Source organism: Pelodiscus sinensis, chromosome 28 (genome assembly GCF_049634645.1).
Source record: "Pelodiscus sinensis isolate JC-2024 chromosome 28, ASM4963464v1, whole genome shotgun sequence".
Taxonomy (NCBI): domain Eukaryota; kingdom Metazoa; phylum Chordata; order Testudines; family Trionychidae; genus Pelodiscus; species Pelodiscus sinensis.
This window is the reverse complement of record NC_134738.1, coordinates 16,406,977-16,421,295: the sequence shown is the minus strand read 5'-3', so window position 1 is coordinate 16,421,295 and position 14,319 is coordinate 16,406,977. Positions and strand designations below refer to the sequence as shown.

At 49.3% G+C, this 14,319-nt stretch overlaps 1 protein-coding gene across 3 annotated transcripts in view; it reads left to right on the top strand.

Annotated features, from left to right (window-relative positions):
* Positions 1 to 672: 672 nt before the first annotated feature.
* The window catches only part of LOC102452957 (secreted frizzled-related protein 1), a 270,863-nt gene continuing 257,216 nt past the window's right edge, over positions 673 to 14,319 (top strand). The window contains exon 1 of one of the 3 annotated variants that reach the window (XM_075910928.1): positions 673 to 1,666. In XM_075910928.1, the coding sequence (XP_075767043.1) occupies positions 1,123 to 1,666 (544 nt within the window). In that variant the 5' untranslated portion in view covers positions 673 to 1,122. The remainder of the gene's footprint in view (positions 1,667 to 14,319) is intronic. The other 2 variants (XM_006113248.4, XM_006113247.4) reach the window with 2 other exon arrangements.

The following is a 14,319-nucleotide window of genomic DNA, read 5'->3' as shown; positions in this document are numbered from 1 at the left end:
CTGGCCCTTCCGATTCTGACCCTGGCTTGCTCTGGAGCTGGCTGGCAAATATAAAACTAGTCCTGCACAGGAACCACAGCATGTGCAGCCATTTGCGGGCAGGGGGCAAAGGAAATTGCTGTGAAACAGATAATGGTTTGGAATTCTTTATTCCTCAAAGCCATGCCCAGGGCATGTGAACCCAGCTGGAATGTGCAGAGCTTCCCAAGAAGGCATTTCCCCTTTCCCATCCATGACTGCAGCCTTTTGAAACCCTCTGGCAATCCGCTTCCCCAAAACGATTTCTGTCCTGAGAGGGGAGTTTTCATCTACCAGCAACAGGGGAATAACGCTTCCCTGCACCACAGTGTGGGACAATTTACTGAGCCTGTCAAGGTGAACAGCCTCAGCTAGTTATTGAAGTGTGGGTACGCGTGTGTCCCAGAGGGATCATTTGGGGAAGCCAGCAAGGAGCTCAGTGCTAGTTTACACTGCAGGAGCAGGTGGGCTGTTCTCTGGGCTGCTGAACTCAGAAAGCTCTGCCTGCAGATCTCCTCCACTTGGCAGCAAAGACTCTATGAGAAGCAAAAAGTTGCTGGACTTGTGCTCTGCAGGTTTCCCAGCGTGCAGAACACCTAGCCCGGAGCTGCCAGGAAGTCAGCCTCGGTTGATTCGTGAGTCGGCGTGCGCGGCTGCGGAGGGAAAGCGAGAGCTCGCTCAGCAGCGGGCATCCGAGAGGTTTGCTCTTTGCGCAGGGAAGATGCGGCTCGTTCTGTGCAGTTTTAAGGGGAGTTGACCTGTATCCAGCTTCTAGCCACAGGAGCTCGAGCTAGGGACACGATTGGCTAACCGAGCCCGTGACTGACACTTGTAAATGAGTGCACTAGGGGCAGCGTGGCGCTGATTGGCTGGCGTGTGAGGCTCAGAAACTCGCTCGGAGAAGAGCTCTGGCCAGTCCCAGTCCTGCTGCCTGCGGAGTAAGTGCTCCAGGCGTAACCAGCGGGCTGCTGCCTTTGCTCAGGCACGCTCCCCGGCGAGCGACGGAGGGCAGACCTCTCGTGCACCGGGAAGATTGCCGTGCAGACCTCCAGGAGGGGAAGGGAAGCAGAAAGCTCAGCAACGTGATTGCATTCAGCTGAAAGGATGGGCAGAGTCCAGAGTTCAGGAGGCCCCAGCTGGAGGGGAGCCGGGGCCCTGCTGGTCTTGGCGGCCGGACTCCTTGCTTGCAGTAATGCCAATGAATACGACTATGTGAGTTTCCAGTCTGACATAGGCTCTTACCAGAGTGGCCGGTTTTACACCAAACCCCCGCAGTGCGTGGCCATCCCTGCGGACCTGCGCCTCTGCCACAGCGTGGGCTATGACAAAATGGTCCTGCCCAACCTGCTGGACCATGAGACCATGGCTGAGGTGAAACAGCAGGCCAGTAGCTGGGTGCCCTTGCTCAACAAGAACTGCCACATTGGCACCCAGGTCTTCCTCTGCTCCCTGTTTGCCCCGGTGTGCCTGGACCGGCCCATCTATCCCTGCCGCTGGCTCTGCGAGGCCGTGCGTGACTCCTGCGAGCCCGTCATGCAGTTCTTTGGCTTCTACTGGCCAGAAATGCTCAAGTGCGACCAGTTCCCCCAGGACGACGTCTGCATTGCGATGACCACTCCCAACGCCACGGAGGCTTCCAAACCCCAAGGTAGGTCTCCTCAGTGCTGGCCCTGTTCTTACTAACCCCTGGTCTTCCCCCATCCTAGCAGAGCAGAGGCTGGCCTGAAATCTCCAGTCCAAAGAAGAAATCCCTCCAGAGCTGATAGCAAGAGTAGCAAGAGTCACCTGAACTCTGCACCTCGGTAGCAGCCTCTCCTCCTGCCGCAGAGGGGTCTGTGAAGGGGCATCTCCCTTTAGAACTTTCCCCAGCTGCTACTTTGCTAGCCACTGCTCTCTGATTCCCCCCCTTTCTGGAGCAAGTGTTCTGTTGAAGGTCACAAGCTGAGACATTGGCAGCGTCTAAGCATGAACACGTTCTCCTCAGGGCTGGGCTCCCTGCCTGCTCTTCTGAGCCTGCTAGGCTGGAGCCCAGTTTTGATAAATGGGACCTGTCCACCACTATTGACAGTAACGCGAAAGGGACTGCTGCTGCCTCTGTCCTAACGGACCTTTCTTCCCATTCCTTCGTCTCAGAGGATCGTTTTATAGCAACAGCACCGGCCACACTTGTAGCCCTGTGCTAGCCCGGGGAAGTAGTGAACAGAAACCTCTCGGGAACACGTTGCTTTCCTAGCAGCGCTGAAGTTGGAGGCTGCAGGGCTTGTTCAGTCATTCCACAGAGCAGCCCGAGTGCAGCAGGTTACATGTATTTTAGTAAAACAAACCCTGTTCATTTCAGGTAAGGGCTATAAACCTGGACTGGGGGCTGGAGTTTTGTATGGGGAAACATTTTTATCAAGAATTTCATTGTAAGTAAACACTTCCAGGTTGTTTGTGCAAAGCAGATGCAAACTGCTTGTTGTTTATTGGATCTCAGATCTGTTCGTTATTTACATGGGCTTGCATGGTTTGCACTGCACTAAACTTTGGTTTGCTGCTTAAAACCTTTAAAACAAATACAGGACCTGTGTTTAGCTCTCCGATCCTGGTCCTAAAAGTATTTCAAAGGTTGGCCAGAAAGGAGGAAAAAAAAAAAAAGCGAAGAGAAAGTATTTAAAAGGAGGTTGCTGTTCTCTTCTTCTGGGGCCTCTGGCTTCACTTAGAAGGGACAGGCTCACTTAGTTTTCCTGAGTTTCGTTGGAGGGAGTTTTCTATAGCTAGGGGAATGATTCCAGTGATTTTATTTTATACCTCGTGTGTCTGGGATTCATCTGAAGATAAATTTGCTATTCGCTAATGCTGCGCAAGTGCGTTACCTTTGGCAAACAAAGCACTTTCGTATTCTGCTGTGTGCATAGAGTCCTTGCCCAACCGGCCTGGGTTTTGCCGCTCATCGCTAGTTATGTAATAGTATGCCACTTTTCTCACCAGAATCTGTATTGCTCAGAATCCCCAGTTATCATTGAATTTCCACTCTCTTGGGCAGGAAGTGAATGCAGTCTGCAGCAAGGAGTAACCTCCTCAGTTCTGTAACAGAGCACTTGGAGAGACAGAGAGGCATAGCTTGGTTAATTCTCAGTACTGAATAGAGTGTATGTGAGAGGGGTAGAAGGCGCTTTCTCCCTGTCTATTCACAGCCAAACATGAGGGCTGCTCAGCTTGAGAAAAGAGTAAAAATTCTGGTGCTTGCATTCAGCAGGGATGGGACTGATCCGTTTCTCCATCTGCATCCAAATGCTGGGGCTTCCTCAGTGTTTCCCATCTCCTGCACCTTCCTTGGCAGAAGGGAGGGAAACTCCTTGAGATCAGGGACCTGGCTAGCCCCTGCTGCAGTGAATTAAAGCATCTGAGCCCAGAGTAATGCTGTGTTTGGCTTGCAAACCTGACTGGGTGCCAATGTGTGACACGGAGCCTTGGGCAAGACCCCCATCTCTCAGGAGTCCCACGCTGCGGCTGGGCCGGCACAGCCTGGCCAGACAGCAGCAAGGGGGTGTGACATGCACTGCCAGGGCCAACCAGGCCAGAAAATGGTTTGGCAGGGTGGGAGAAGAGGAGCTTATTCTGCAATCACATCACATCACCATATGGAACCCACCAGTCTACCCACAGCTGAAGCAAACTGGCCAGCACAAGTGAGTTCCCAGGTGTGCCAAGAGTCCCACCTCAGGATTGAGTTTGAGGGGCAGGCGATGGGGAAACAGCAGGGATTTATGGATCACAGTCTCTGATTTTCTGGTTTTGTCCCAATTTTGTCACTTCAGAAAGTCCTTTATTTTGAAGGTAGGCTGTGAAATCACTGGCTACAGCAACTCAGCAAAGCTAAATTCTCATCTTCTGGAGACATAGGACGACTTGTTCTGTGCCTCTTGAAATTCTCAATGCAGTACTTTCCCCACGTAACCCCCATCAGTTCAGACACCCATCACTTTGGGTCAGTATGGCCTATGTACTTCTCAGCTTCTTTTGAAATCCGTGTTGTTAGCAAGGGCTAGGAAAGAAGCTTTTTTTGAACAAACAGACTCTACTCAGCTTTTCCATGTAGGTTAGGCTGTGACTACAGGGGAGACTGCCCAGCGTCTCGACTGTGCCACTGGAAGGTCTCCCATGTACCTGCTCTCCGCCGGTGGGAGAGAGCTCTCCGGTTGGCATCCCCACTGAGTGGTAGGAGAGTGTCTCCACACTGCTGCTTCTGTTGGTGTAATTGATGCCGGTCAGGGGAGTGATTATTTTTTCATTCCCATGACTGACAGATGCTTTTCCAACAAAAGTAGTAGTGAAGCCATAGCCTTGGAAACATCCAAATAGAGTTTCTGGTAAACTTTGAATTTAAAACTCCTCTGTGCAGCGTGAACCATTTCTGACCTGCTTGCTGATACAATATTTCGGCATCATAATACTATTTATGGTAATCATTAAAGTAATTTCATTCCAATAAATTATGCCAACTCTGATTTCAAGCATCTGTACATCTTTTATGTGGGCTGCAGAAAGGATATAGGCGTCATCTGCCTTAAAAGTTACATCAACCTAGCTACAGTGCTCGGGGCATGAAAAAAATTTACAGCCCTGAGTGCTGTGATTAGGTCACCATAGAAGAAGGTAGGTTGATGGAAGAATTCTCCAGTCAACCTAGCCACTGACTCTTTAAGAGGAGGATGACTTATTACGATGGAAAGAGTCCTTCCATCAGTGTAGGAAGCTGTAGTGCCCATAACGTAGACGTAGCCCTGTTCTGTCAGTACTTGAGAAATGTCCCACCACAAAAACTTCATGGTCCATTCACAGTTCACTTACAAGCACTCTGGTCATCTGAAGAAGTGGGTTGTACCCACGGATGCTCATGATACCATCTACATGTTTTGTTAGTCTTTAAAGTGTTACCAGACTATTTGTTGTTTTTTAAGTTTGTCCTGTTACAGACTTACTTGGCTACCCCTCTGAAGCACAAAATAGTAACTAGGATTGGGCAAGTTGTACAAAGAAAGTACTGAAGGCCTTAACTACACCATGCCTCTGTTAAATGGCATGCACGCTCTTGTTTGACATGAGTGGGTTGGTTGGTATGCAAGAACATTCCCAGAAAGCAAGAGTCTTTGAATGCTTGTGCAAAAGTGTGTTCACGTGAAGGCACATGCTGGGACAGTTCATGCAGCCATCTTGAAATCCCTTTCCTTTCCTGGCTGCTCCTGGTTAAGGTTTTGGTTGTTCATTTGGAGGAAAAGTTGTCATGTGCCATACCTGTCCATTCCCCCACCAGTGACTGTGGGGTGAGTATTCCTAGCAGCAGGCAAAGAGCGTCAAGTAGAGCACATTTCGCAACAGTCGGAGGGCCTGTTCCTTAGCGGGTCTCACTTGCTGCATCTGGACTGAAGTCAGCGGAGTGAGTCCCAGCAGCTGGGGCTGGCCCAGGGTTTCTTTGTGTCTAACTGACAAACAGAGAAGGCTCAGATACTGGTTCACCTCCTTTTGGAAACAAACAGCTAACAGTCAGAGTGAACTTGCAAGATAATCCCAATTACCTCCCTAATAGATGGCGACTCCAGCACCCAGCAATGCCTCCTACCCAGCCCCCTGGCAAAGAGTTGGACCTTGGACTGAAAATCAGTCAGTGCAGGGACCTGATACTGCAGGGTGCTGAGCTTGTGCACATTCCCAGCCTCTCACACTCCTGCAAATAACCACGGCAGAGTGAGTGGCCGAGCTGCCAGCCAGGGCTGATAATGGAGCTTGGTGGGGGGAGGCATTGGGGTAAATGAGTTACAGTGTAGCAGCTGGGCTTTCCTGCACTAAGTCCTCCTCTGCTCCTGGGAGTAGAGGATTTTTTGTTGGTTTTTTTTTGGTGTTGTTTTTTCAAATGAAAAGAAAAATCCAAATTAACTGGAGCCCCCTTAGATTTCAGGTGCTGGGGCTTGTTTCCTGTTGACTTAAATAAGGTCAGAGTCCAACACTGCTCCCTCCTCCCCCTCCCATATTAATAAAAGCCAACTCTTTTAGCATTTTCCCCCATTAACACCTTAGCACTGGAATTTGGTTCTGCCTCTCAAAGAGCTGACCTGCTGAATTCCTTTCTCCTTAAGTAGGAGGTGGTAAAGTCTGCAAGCCTACAGTATGCATCAGGGGAGTCACAGATTAATATAGCATTACACATTCCTCTTCCTGCCCTTGGAGTAAGGCTGCTTGAAAGCCGAGCGGTAGGAAATGGGCAGCAGGGGAAAACCAGGTTGGGAACAGACGGAGGTTTTGTTCAGAAACGCTGTCAAATGCAGGAACCAGCATGTCGGCCCAGGCACAACTCAGACGGGCTAGAAGATGCCCAAGTGAGTTTTTGTCCCAGCTTCCAGTGGTCTGAGCTCACTGTGTAGTCTGGGAAGCCATGCCAGCATCAATTTTCTTACAGCCTCAGACTGCTATTTTAGGCCAGGTCTGCACTACAGGGCTAGGTCAACGTAAGCTGCTGAGCTGTGAAAGTGTCTTTGCTTAAATTTGGCTCCAGCTGACACAAGTGCTTCTCTAGCTTATTTGATAACCCCACCTCCCCAAGCAACGGAGACTCAGGGTTGACACAGTTAAGTCAACACAGTACCGGAGTAGACGTGCATTGCTTATGATGACTGTTACTGGAGCCGTCCCACAGTGCCCCACGCTGTATGTGGGGAGGACTTGCATTGCCAACTCCAGGAGCCACGTGTGCGCACACAAGCGATGTCATTAGAGTGGGGGCCATATGCTGATGGAAGTTAGACCGACGTAACTTGAGAATGCAGAGAAGGCCTTGGTGCTGCTGGGTGTTGGCCCACATCAGAGCTGAGTGTTGTGTTGCTCCCCAGCCTGCTCTGCGTCCCCCTGGGCTGTTGGTTGCAGAGGAAAGCTCAGTCCTGTCACTAAATACATTCTGAGCAACCTGGGGGCTAGTGACTGTTCAAGTCAGACAGCTCTCACGAGTGCCCAGCGAGGACTCTGAGGGGTCCCCTTTGTCCTTGAAGGGCATGTCACGCCCCAGAGAGTAAAGAGACAGTGCCTGAGAATCCTGCTGGACCAGATAACAAGTCACTTGTTTCACCCAAGTCCTGCAGGCATTGTGGGAGTGCAGCAGGGAATCCACATGAGCCGTTCCTGGGAGCCCCACAAGTTCCAGCCTCTGAAGATGTATTGCTAATACAGAGCAATGAAAGAAGGGCTGGGGCTCAAGCAATTTTTTTATATTCATAACTGAAATGACAAGCCCAGAGGTGCCGGGGCCCAGAGATGCCAGGGCCCAGAAATGCTGGGGCTCTGTACTGCCGGGGCCCAGAGGTGCCGGGGCCCAGAAATGCCGGGGCTCTGTACTGCCAGGCCCAGAGGTGCCGGGGCTCAGCCCTGGCACCAGCTAATCACTACCAGTACAGTGATGTCCAGCTCCCCCCTCTTCTAGCTAGAGATCTCCAAGTGCTGTTCAAACACTTGCATGTAAATCCCTGCACAATCCCCGCAGGTAAACGTTACTAACCTGGGGTGAGCTGGTGACACAGGGTTGGTGACCTCTGCAGCCTCACACCTGGGGCTCAGGGGGACTAGGACCTCTGGTCCCAGCTCTGCTTTTATTTCTGTGATGAGGAGATGCATGCCACTCCCCACATGCTTTTCTCTGTGGGTTGCAATATCATTTGGTAACCATATAACAGCACACCCCGTGGCTCGACCTGCACTTCTTGGGCCCCTGTCTCTGCCTTCTCCCCAGGAGCCTGACGATATGCAGGCAGGGTGAACTCCCACAGGGTCGTTTTAGAGGAGAGGGGACAGCCTTCTCCCCTCAGTTGGGGCTGTATGTGCCCAGTCTGAGGAGACGTGGCCATTAAGTGTGGATTGGAGAGAAAAGAAAGCACAGCTCTCGTTAGGCCACACCACTAGGGCATGGGTTGTGATGCTGGTGGAGGTGGGGACTGCTGAGAAGCATTTGGCAGCCAAAGCCATGCAGAAAGAGCAGTATGTTTCATCTTGTTTGTTTCATGGTTTGTCTGCTCTCCTTAGAATCCTTCAGCTGGAAGAAACCGCAGGAGTCATCGAGTTCAGCCCCCTGCCCAAAGCAGGACCAACCCAACTAAACCATCCCAGCCAGGGCTTTGTCAAGCCGAGACTTAAAAGCCTCTAGGGATGGAGATTGCACCACCTCCCTAGGGAACCCATCCCAGCGCTTCACCACCCTCCTAGGGAAATAGTTTTTCCTAATCTCCAACCTAGACCTCCCACACTGTAACTTGAGCCCATTGCTCCTTGTTCTGCCACCTGTCACTACTGAGAACAGCCTCTCTTCATCCTGTTTGGAACCTCCCTTCAGGAAGTTGAAGGCTGCTATCAAATCCCCCCTCACTCTTCTCTTCTGCAGAATAGATAAGCCCAAATCCCTCAATCTCTACTCGTAGGTCAAGTGCTCCAGCCCCCTAATCATTTTTGTTGCCCTCCACTGGACTCTCTCCAATGCGTCCACATTCTTTCTATAGTGGATGGCCCAGAATTGCATGCAGTATTCTAGATGTGGCCTCACTCGTGCCAGATTAAGGAGAATAATCACTTCTCTAGATCTGCTGGCAGTGCTCCTCCCAATGCAACCTAATATTCCATAAGAACATAAGAACGGCCATACTGAGTCAGACCAAAGGTCCATCCAGCCCAATACCCTGTCTGCCCACAGTGGCCAATGCCAGGTGTCCCAGAGGGAGCAAATCGAACAGGTAATGATCAAGCGATTTGTCTCGTGCCGTCCATCTCCACCCTTTGACAAACAGAGGCTAGGGACACCATTCCTTACCCATCCTGGCTAACAGACGTTAATGGACTTAACCTCCATGAATTTATCTGCTTCTCTTTTAAACCCTGTTATAGTCCTAGCCTTCTCAGCCTCCTCAGGCAAGGAGTTCCACAGATTGACTATGCGCTGTGTGAAGAACTTCCTTTTATTTGTTTTAAACCTGCTGCCCATTAGTTTCATTTGGTGGCCCCTACTTCTTATACTATGGGAACAAGTAAATAACTTTTCCTTATTCACTTTCTCCACACCACTCATGATTTTATAGACCTCTATCATATCCCCCCTTAGTCTCCTCTTTTCCAAGATGAAAAGTCCCAGTCTCTTTAATCTCTCCTCTTATGGGACCTGTTCCAAACCCCTCAGCATTTTAGTTGCCCTTCTCTGAACCTTTTCTAATGCCAGTATATCTTTTTTGAGATGAGGAGACCACATCTGTACACAGTATTCAAGATGTGGGCGTACCATGGATTTATATAAGGGCAATAAGATATTCTCCGTCTTATTCTCTATCTCTTTTTTAATACAGGCAGTCCTCGGGTTACGTACAAGATAGGGACTGTAAGTTTGTTCTTAAGTTGAATTTGTATGTAAGTCGGAACTGGTACATATTTTAGGGGAAACTCTAGCCAAACATTTCTCCAGAGCTCAGTTTTATTCTCTCACACCTCACTTTCTACAGTCCTTTATTCTCAAGCTGAGGTGTCTGCTGAGAAAAGCTGCTCCACTTCTCCCTGGTTTGCTGGGGGGGGGGGGAGGGGCGCTAGCTTCGCGTCTCCCTGGTCTGCTGGGGGGAAGCAGCTAGTGCGGGGTTGCCTCACCCCGTTTGTAAGTAGGGATCCGATGTAAGTCGGATCCATGTAACCCGGGGACTGCCTGTAATTCCTAACATCCTGTTTGCTTTTTTGACTGCCACTGCACACTGCGTGGACGTCTTCAGAGAACTATCCACGATGACTCCCAAGATCTTTTTCCTGAGTAGTTGTAGCTAATTTAGCCCCCAATATATTGTATGTTTAGCTGGGGTTATTTTTTCCAATGTGCATTACTTTACATTTATCCACATTAAATTTAATTTGCCATTTTGTTGCCCAATCACTCAGTTTGGTGAGATCTTTTAAAAGTTTTTCACAGTCTGCTTTGGTCTTAACTACCTTGAGCAGTTTGAAGGCTTCAATATCTGAGATATAAGTGAGAGGATTATTCTAAGAGGGGTGGGTGAGATTCTGTGGCCTGCACTGTGCAGGGGGTCAGACTAGATGATCATAATGGTTCCTTCTGACCTTAAAGTCTATGAGTCTATGAGTATCATCTGCAAACTTTGCTACCTCCTGTTTACCCCTTTCTCCAGATCATTTATGAATAAGTTGAATAGGATTGGTCCAAGGACTGACCCTTGGGGAACAACACTAGTTACCCCTCTCCATTCTGACAATTTACCATTTATTCCTACCCTTTGTTTCCTGTCTTTTAACCAGTTTTCAGTCCATGAAAGGATCTTCCCTCTTATCCCATGACAGCTTAATTTACGTAAGAGTCTTTGGTGAGGAATCTTGTCAAAGGCTTTCTGGAAATGTAAGTATACTATATCTTCTGGATCCCCCTTGTCCATGTGTTTGTTGACCCCTTCAAAGAACCCTAATAGATTAGTAAGACATGATTTCCCTTTACAAAAACCATGTTGACTTGTGCCCAACAAATTATTTTCTTCTATGTGTCTGACAATTTTATTTTTTACTATTGTTTCAACTAATTTGCCCAGTACTGACGTTAGACTTACTGGTCTGTAATTGCCGAGATCGCCTCTAGAGCCCTTTTTAAATATTGGCATTACATTAGCTATCTTGCAGTCATTGGGTACAGAAGCTGATTTAAAGGATAGGTTACAAACCATAGATAATAGTTTCGCAGTTTCACATTTTAGTTCTTTCAGAACTCTTGGGTGAATGCCATCTGGTCCCGGTGATTTGTTACTGTTAAGTTTATCAATTAACTCGCCTTCTTGGCTACAAGAGTACCCTATTGACTCATCTCCAGCTTCTCATCCACTGTAATCCCCAGGTTCTTTTCTGCTTAACTGCTACTTAGCCAGTTGGTCCCCAGCCTGTAACAATGCTTGGGATTCTTCCGTCCCAAGTGCAGGACTCTACATTTGACCTTGTTGAACCTCATCAGATTTCTTTTGGCCCAATCCTCTCATCTGTCTAGGTTACTCTGGACCCTATCCCAGCACTCCAACGTATTTACCTCTCCCCCTAGCTTAGTGTTATCTGCAAACTTGCTGAGGGTACGGTCCATCCCCTCATCCAGGACATTAATGAAGATGTTGAATAAAACCGGCCCTAGAACCGATGCTTGGGGCACTGTGCTAGAAACCGACCGCCAACCTGACATCGAGCCGTTACTCGCTACCCATTGGGCTCGACAGTCTAGCCAGCTTTCTATCCATCTTCCAGTCCCTCATGCCTTCCAACTGGGGATCACACAGTCCCTGCTCTGCATCCGTCCATGCAGGGAGGCTTATGCAAAGCTGGTAATTGCGTCTTACGCAGGATGTTAAAAGGGATGGTTCAAAAGACTTTACTTCCACGTGGCACTGCTCTGCCTTTAGATGGCAGCCTTTTCCCAGGAAGAACTACAGGCTTTGTATGAAACTTTGTGACAACCCCCAGAGGCAGATATTATCAGCAATAGCTCGGAAATAGGCTGGGCAGAATTCAGCACTTTCTATGTAATATTGACAGATAACATCAATGGTTATTTTTAAGGGTTTGGAGTGTTTCAGTTTTTATCATTTAAATTTTCACAGTTTTAGGCTTTTTCTCTGATTTGTTTCTATTTACATTTTCACAGTTGTGAGAATGTTTTAGGTGGAGAGAGTCAGCCAATTAATGACAGTGGAGGTTGAGATTCATAAAGTAAAAGCTTTTGACAATTTGTGTGTTAAATGGTTCTAGGTCACTTGGAAAAATATACCAAGTACATAGTCTTCAATCAAACACTAACAAGTTCTCATGCAATGTTTTCCTAGCTGTGAAGTTCAGTTATTACTGATGGCGATGTTTGTGGTCTGTTTGTTTGCATATGGTGAAATCAATGTTTAGTGATATTACTGGTAAAAATCAAACCCTTCCAAACCTGATGGCTCCCCACTAAGGAGGTGAAAAATGTTAATAAATATTAACCATGTAACCGATGGAAATTCCATTGGTTACATGGTTAATCAGGCTCTGCGGGTTCCCTGCCGCTGTTGGCTGCTGGCCCTGCCAGCCACTGCCAGCCCCTCAAACTCTGGGCTTCTGGCCACTGCTGCCGGCCCTGTGGACTCCGGGCTGCCATCGCCACTGCTGGTTCTGTGGGATACGGGCTCCCCTCCCACCACCGCCACCAGCTCTGCAGGCTCCTGGCTGCCCACCCACACTCCCTAGCAGGTTTTAAAGGAAAGCAGGAACTGATGAGCATCAGCTTATCAGTTAACCGTTTAAACTCCATGAGGAATAACAGTAGTTCAAATTAGCCTAATTCGAACTACCTACTCCGTGCCGCGTGTAGCCGCGGGCACGGAATCCGAACTACCGGGGATTTAAAAATGGCGGCGCCTGGCAAGATGCAAATGAAGCACGGGATATTTAAATCCCGGGCTTCATTTGCAACTTCGATTGACTACATTAACCACCCTAGTTCGAACGAGGGTGGTAGTGTAGACATACCCCCACATCCTTCCTCCCCACAGCGCTGGCTGTTCAAGCCACAGAAAGCAACAGCTGCTTTCCCATGTCCAGTTTTGGCGTCATGGTCCTCGGCAGTTCTCCTGTCTCATGGGCATGCTGTGAAGTAACTTCTGGAGCCCCTGACCAACTGGAAGCACTCAGCATTCCCTGTCCAGCCAGCAGGAAACTTAGTAAAGGTACTACCCAGTGTTCCCCATAAGCTGGACATGTGTGCTGCTGCTCAGGACACATCCAGATGCTGCCCAATCAATTAGCAGAGTGTCCATAGCAGGTTTTTTTTTTTTCTGCTGGTGGTGCACAGGCACATGCCTCGGTGCACTTAAAAATGTTATTCTTCCCATGGGTGGAAAAGATGAGAGGGAACACTGCCAAGGATTCTTATTGCTACTGTTGTTTATGCCTTGCTCTTACCAGCAGCAGGCCTCAGCACACTTCACAAAGGAAGGCAGTCTGATTAACCCCATTTTACAGACTGGAAAACTAAGGTCACTGTCAGAGCTGGGAATAGAACCTAGGTTTCCTGAGACTGGGCTAGTGTTTGAGCCACTGCTGCTTTCTGTGGGTAAAGTCAGATTAAAACTGTTCTGCAGATGCTGGAAGTCAGAAGGGGCTTCTATGTTCCATCCCATGGATTGCACCTCCCACAAGTTATGGAGCAGAGTCTGCCCCCTACCCCCCAAACATCAGCCTGCATGCATGGCCCAGGGATCTGGGGACTGAGGGCAGTGTACGGCACAGGAGAGTAGAAGGTCACTGGCAGCTCCAGCGTGATGAAGCCTCTGCTCAGAGGTCAAGTATTCTGTGCAAACAGGGAAAGGCTCTATTGTCACGGCACTTGCCTGGCACCAGATTCCCCCTCAGTGAACAATTGGCTGGCTGCAGCGTCTGTCTCCCATGGTGGCTGGGACTTCCTGTGAAGCCAGGGAGATGTCTTCTTATCTGTCAAGCCCATTCTCCATTGAAATACATCATTATTGGCTTGATTTGCCCCTGCCCAACAACAGCTTTTGGCACTTTCTGCTTCCTGGTGGGCTCCTGCCAGGGAAGGCAGCTTTAAAATCAGTGAGCTGCCTTGGTGGAGAGTGCACAGAGGATGTGCTAAGTCGGGAGATTGGCTGAGGGGTTGGTTACTTTCAGGATTTTGCTGCTGGCTCTGGGCCCTTGGTGTGCTGGGCACCTTGTACCACTGCCATGCACTAGGCCTCTGGGGTAATTCCCTCCACCAGGCACTTCTGCTGCCATAAGCCTTGCAGTGAGGCTAGCCCTGACGCAAATGAACACCATGAAAAGTCACTGGGACTGTCTGAAATACAGACACTGAGCAGGGGGGCCGGGGAGTCCAGAGCACATGTTCAGGAACATGGATTCTGTTCCCATCTCTACCCTGTGATGCTGTGCGACTGTGGCTGAGTCACTTCTCTGCTCTCTCCCCACTCTTACCGTGGGTTGGTGCAGCACCCTGCACAGGGAGTCCCTGGGGCTCCTGCCCTCTCTAGGAAAATGTCGTGAACACCTTGCTCGGACACGTTGTGGTTTTCATAGAGGCTAACTGGCTTAACTCTTCAGCTGTCCCCAGCTAACGTGTGTTAATATGCGTCTCCTCAGTGCAGTGCATGCAAATAGGGATAATTCAGTTGTGTGACCTCCCAGCTGTCCTCAGGACACGCAGCTGCAGGACTTGGAAAAAGCACTGGTCAGGCCCTGTGTCTTCCTCTGTCATCTCATCCGGTTTATCAACCTTTGGGGGCT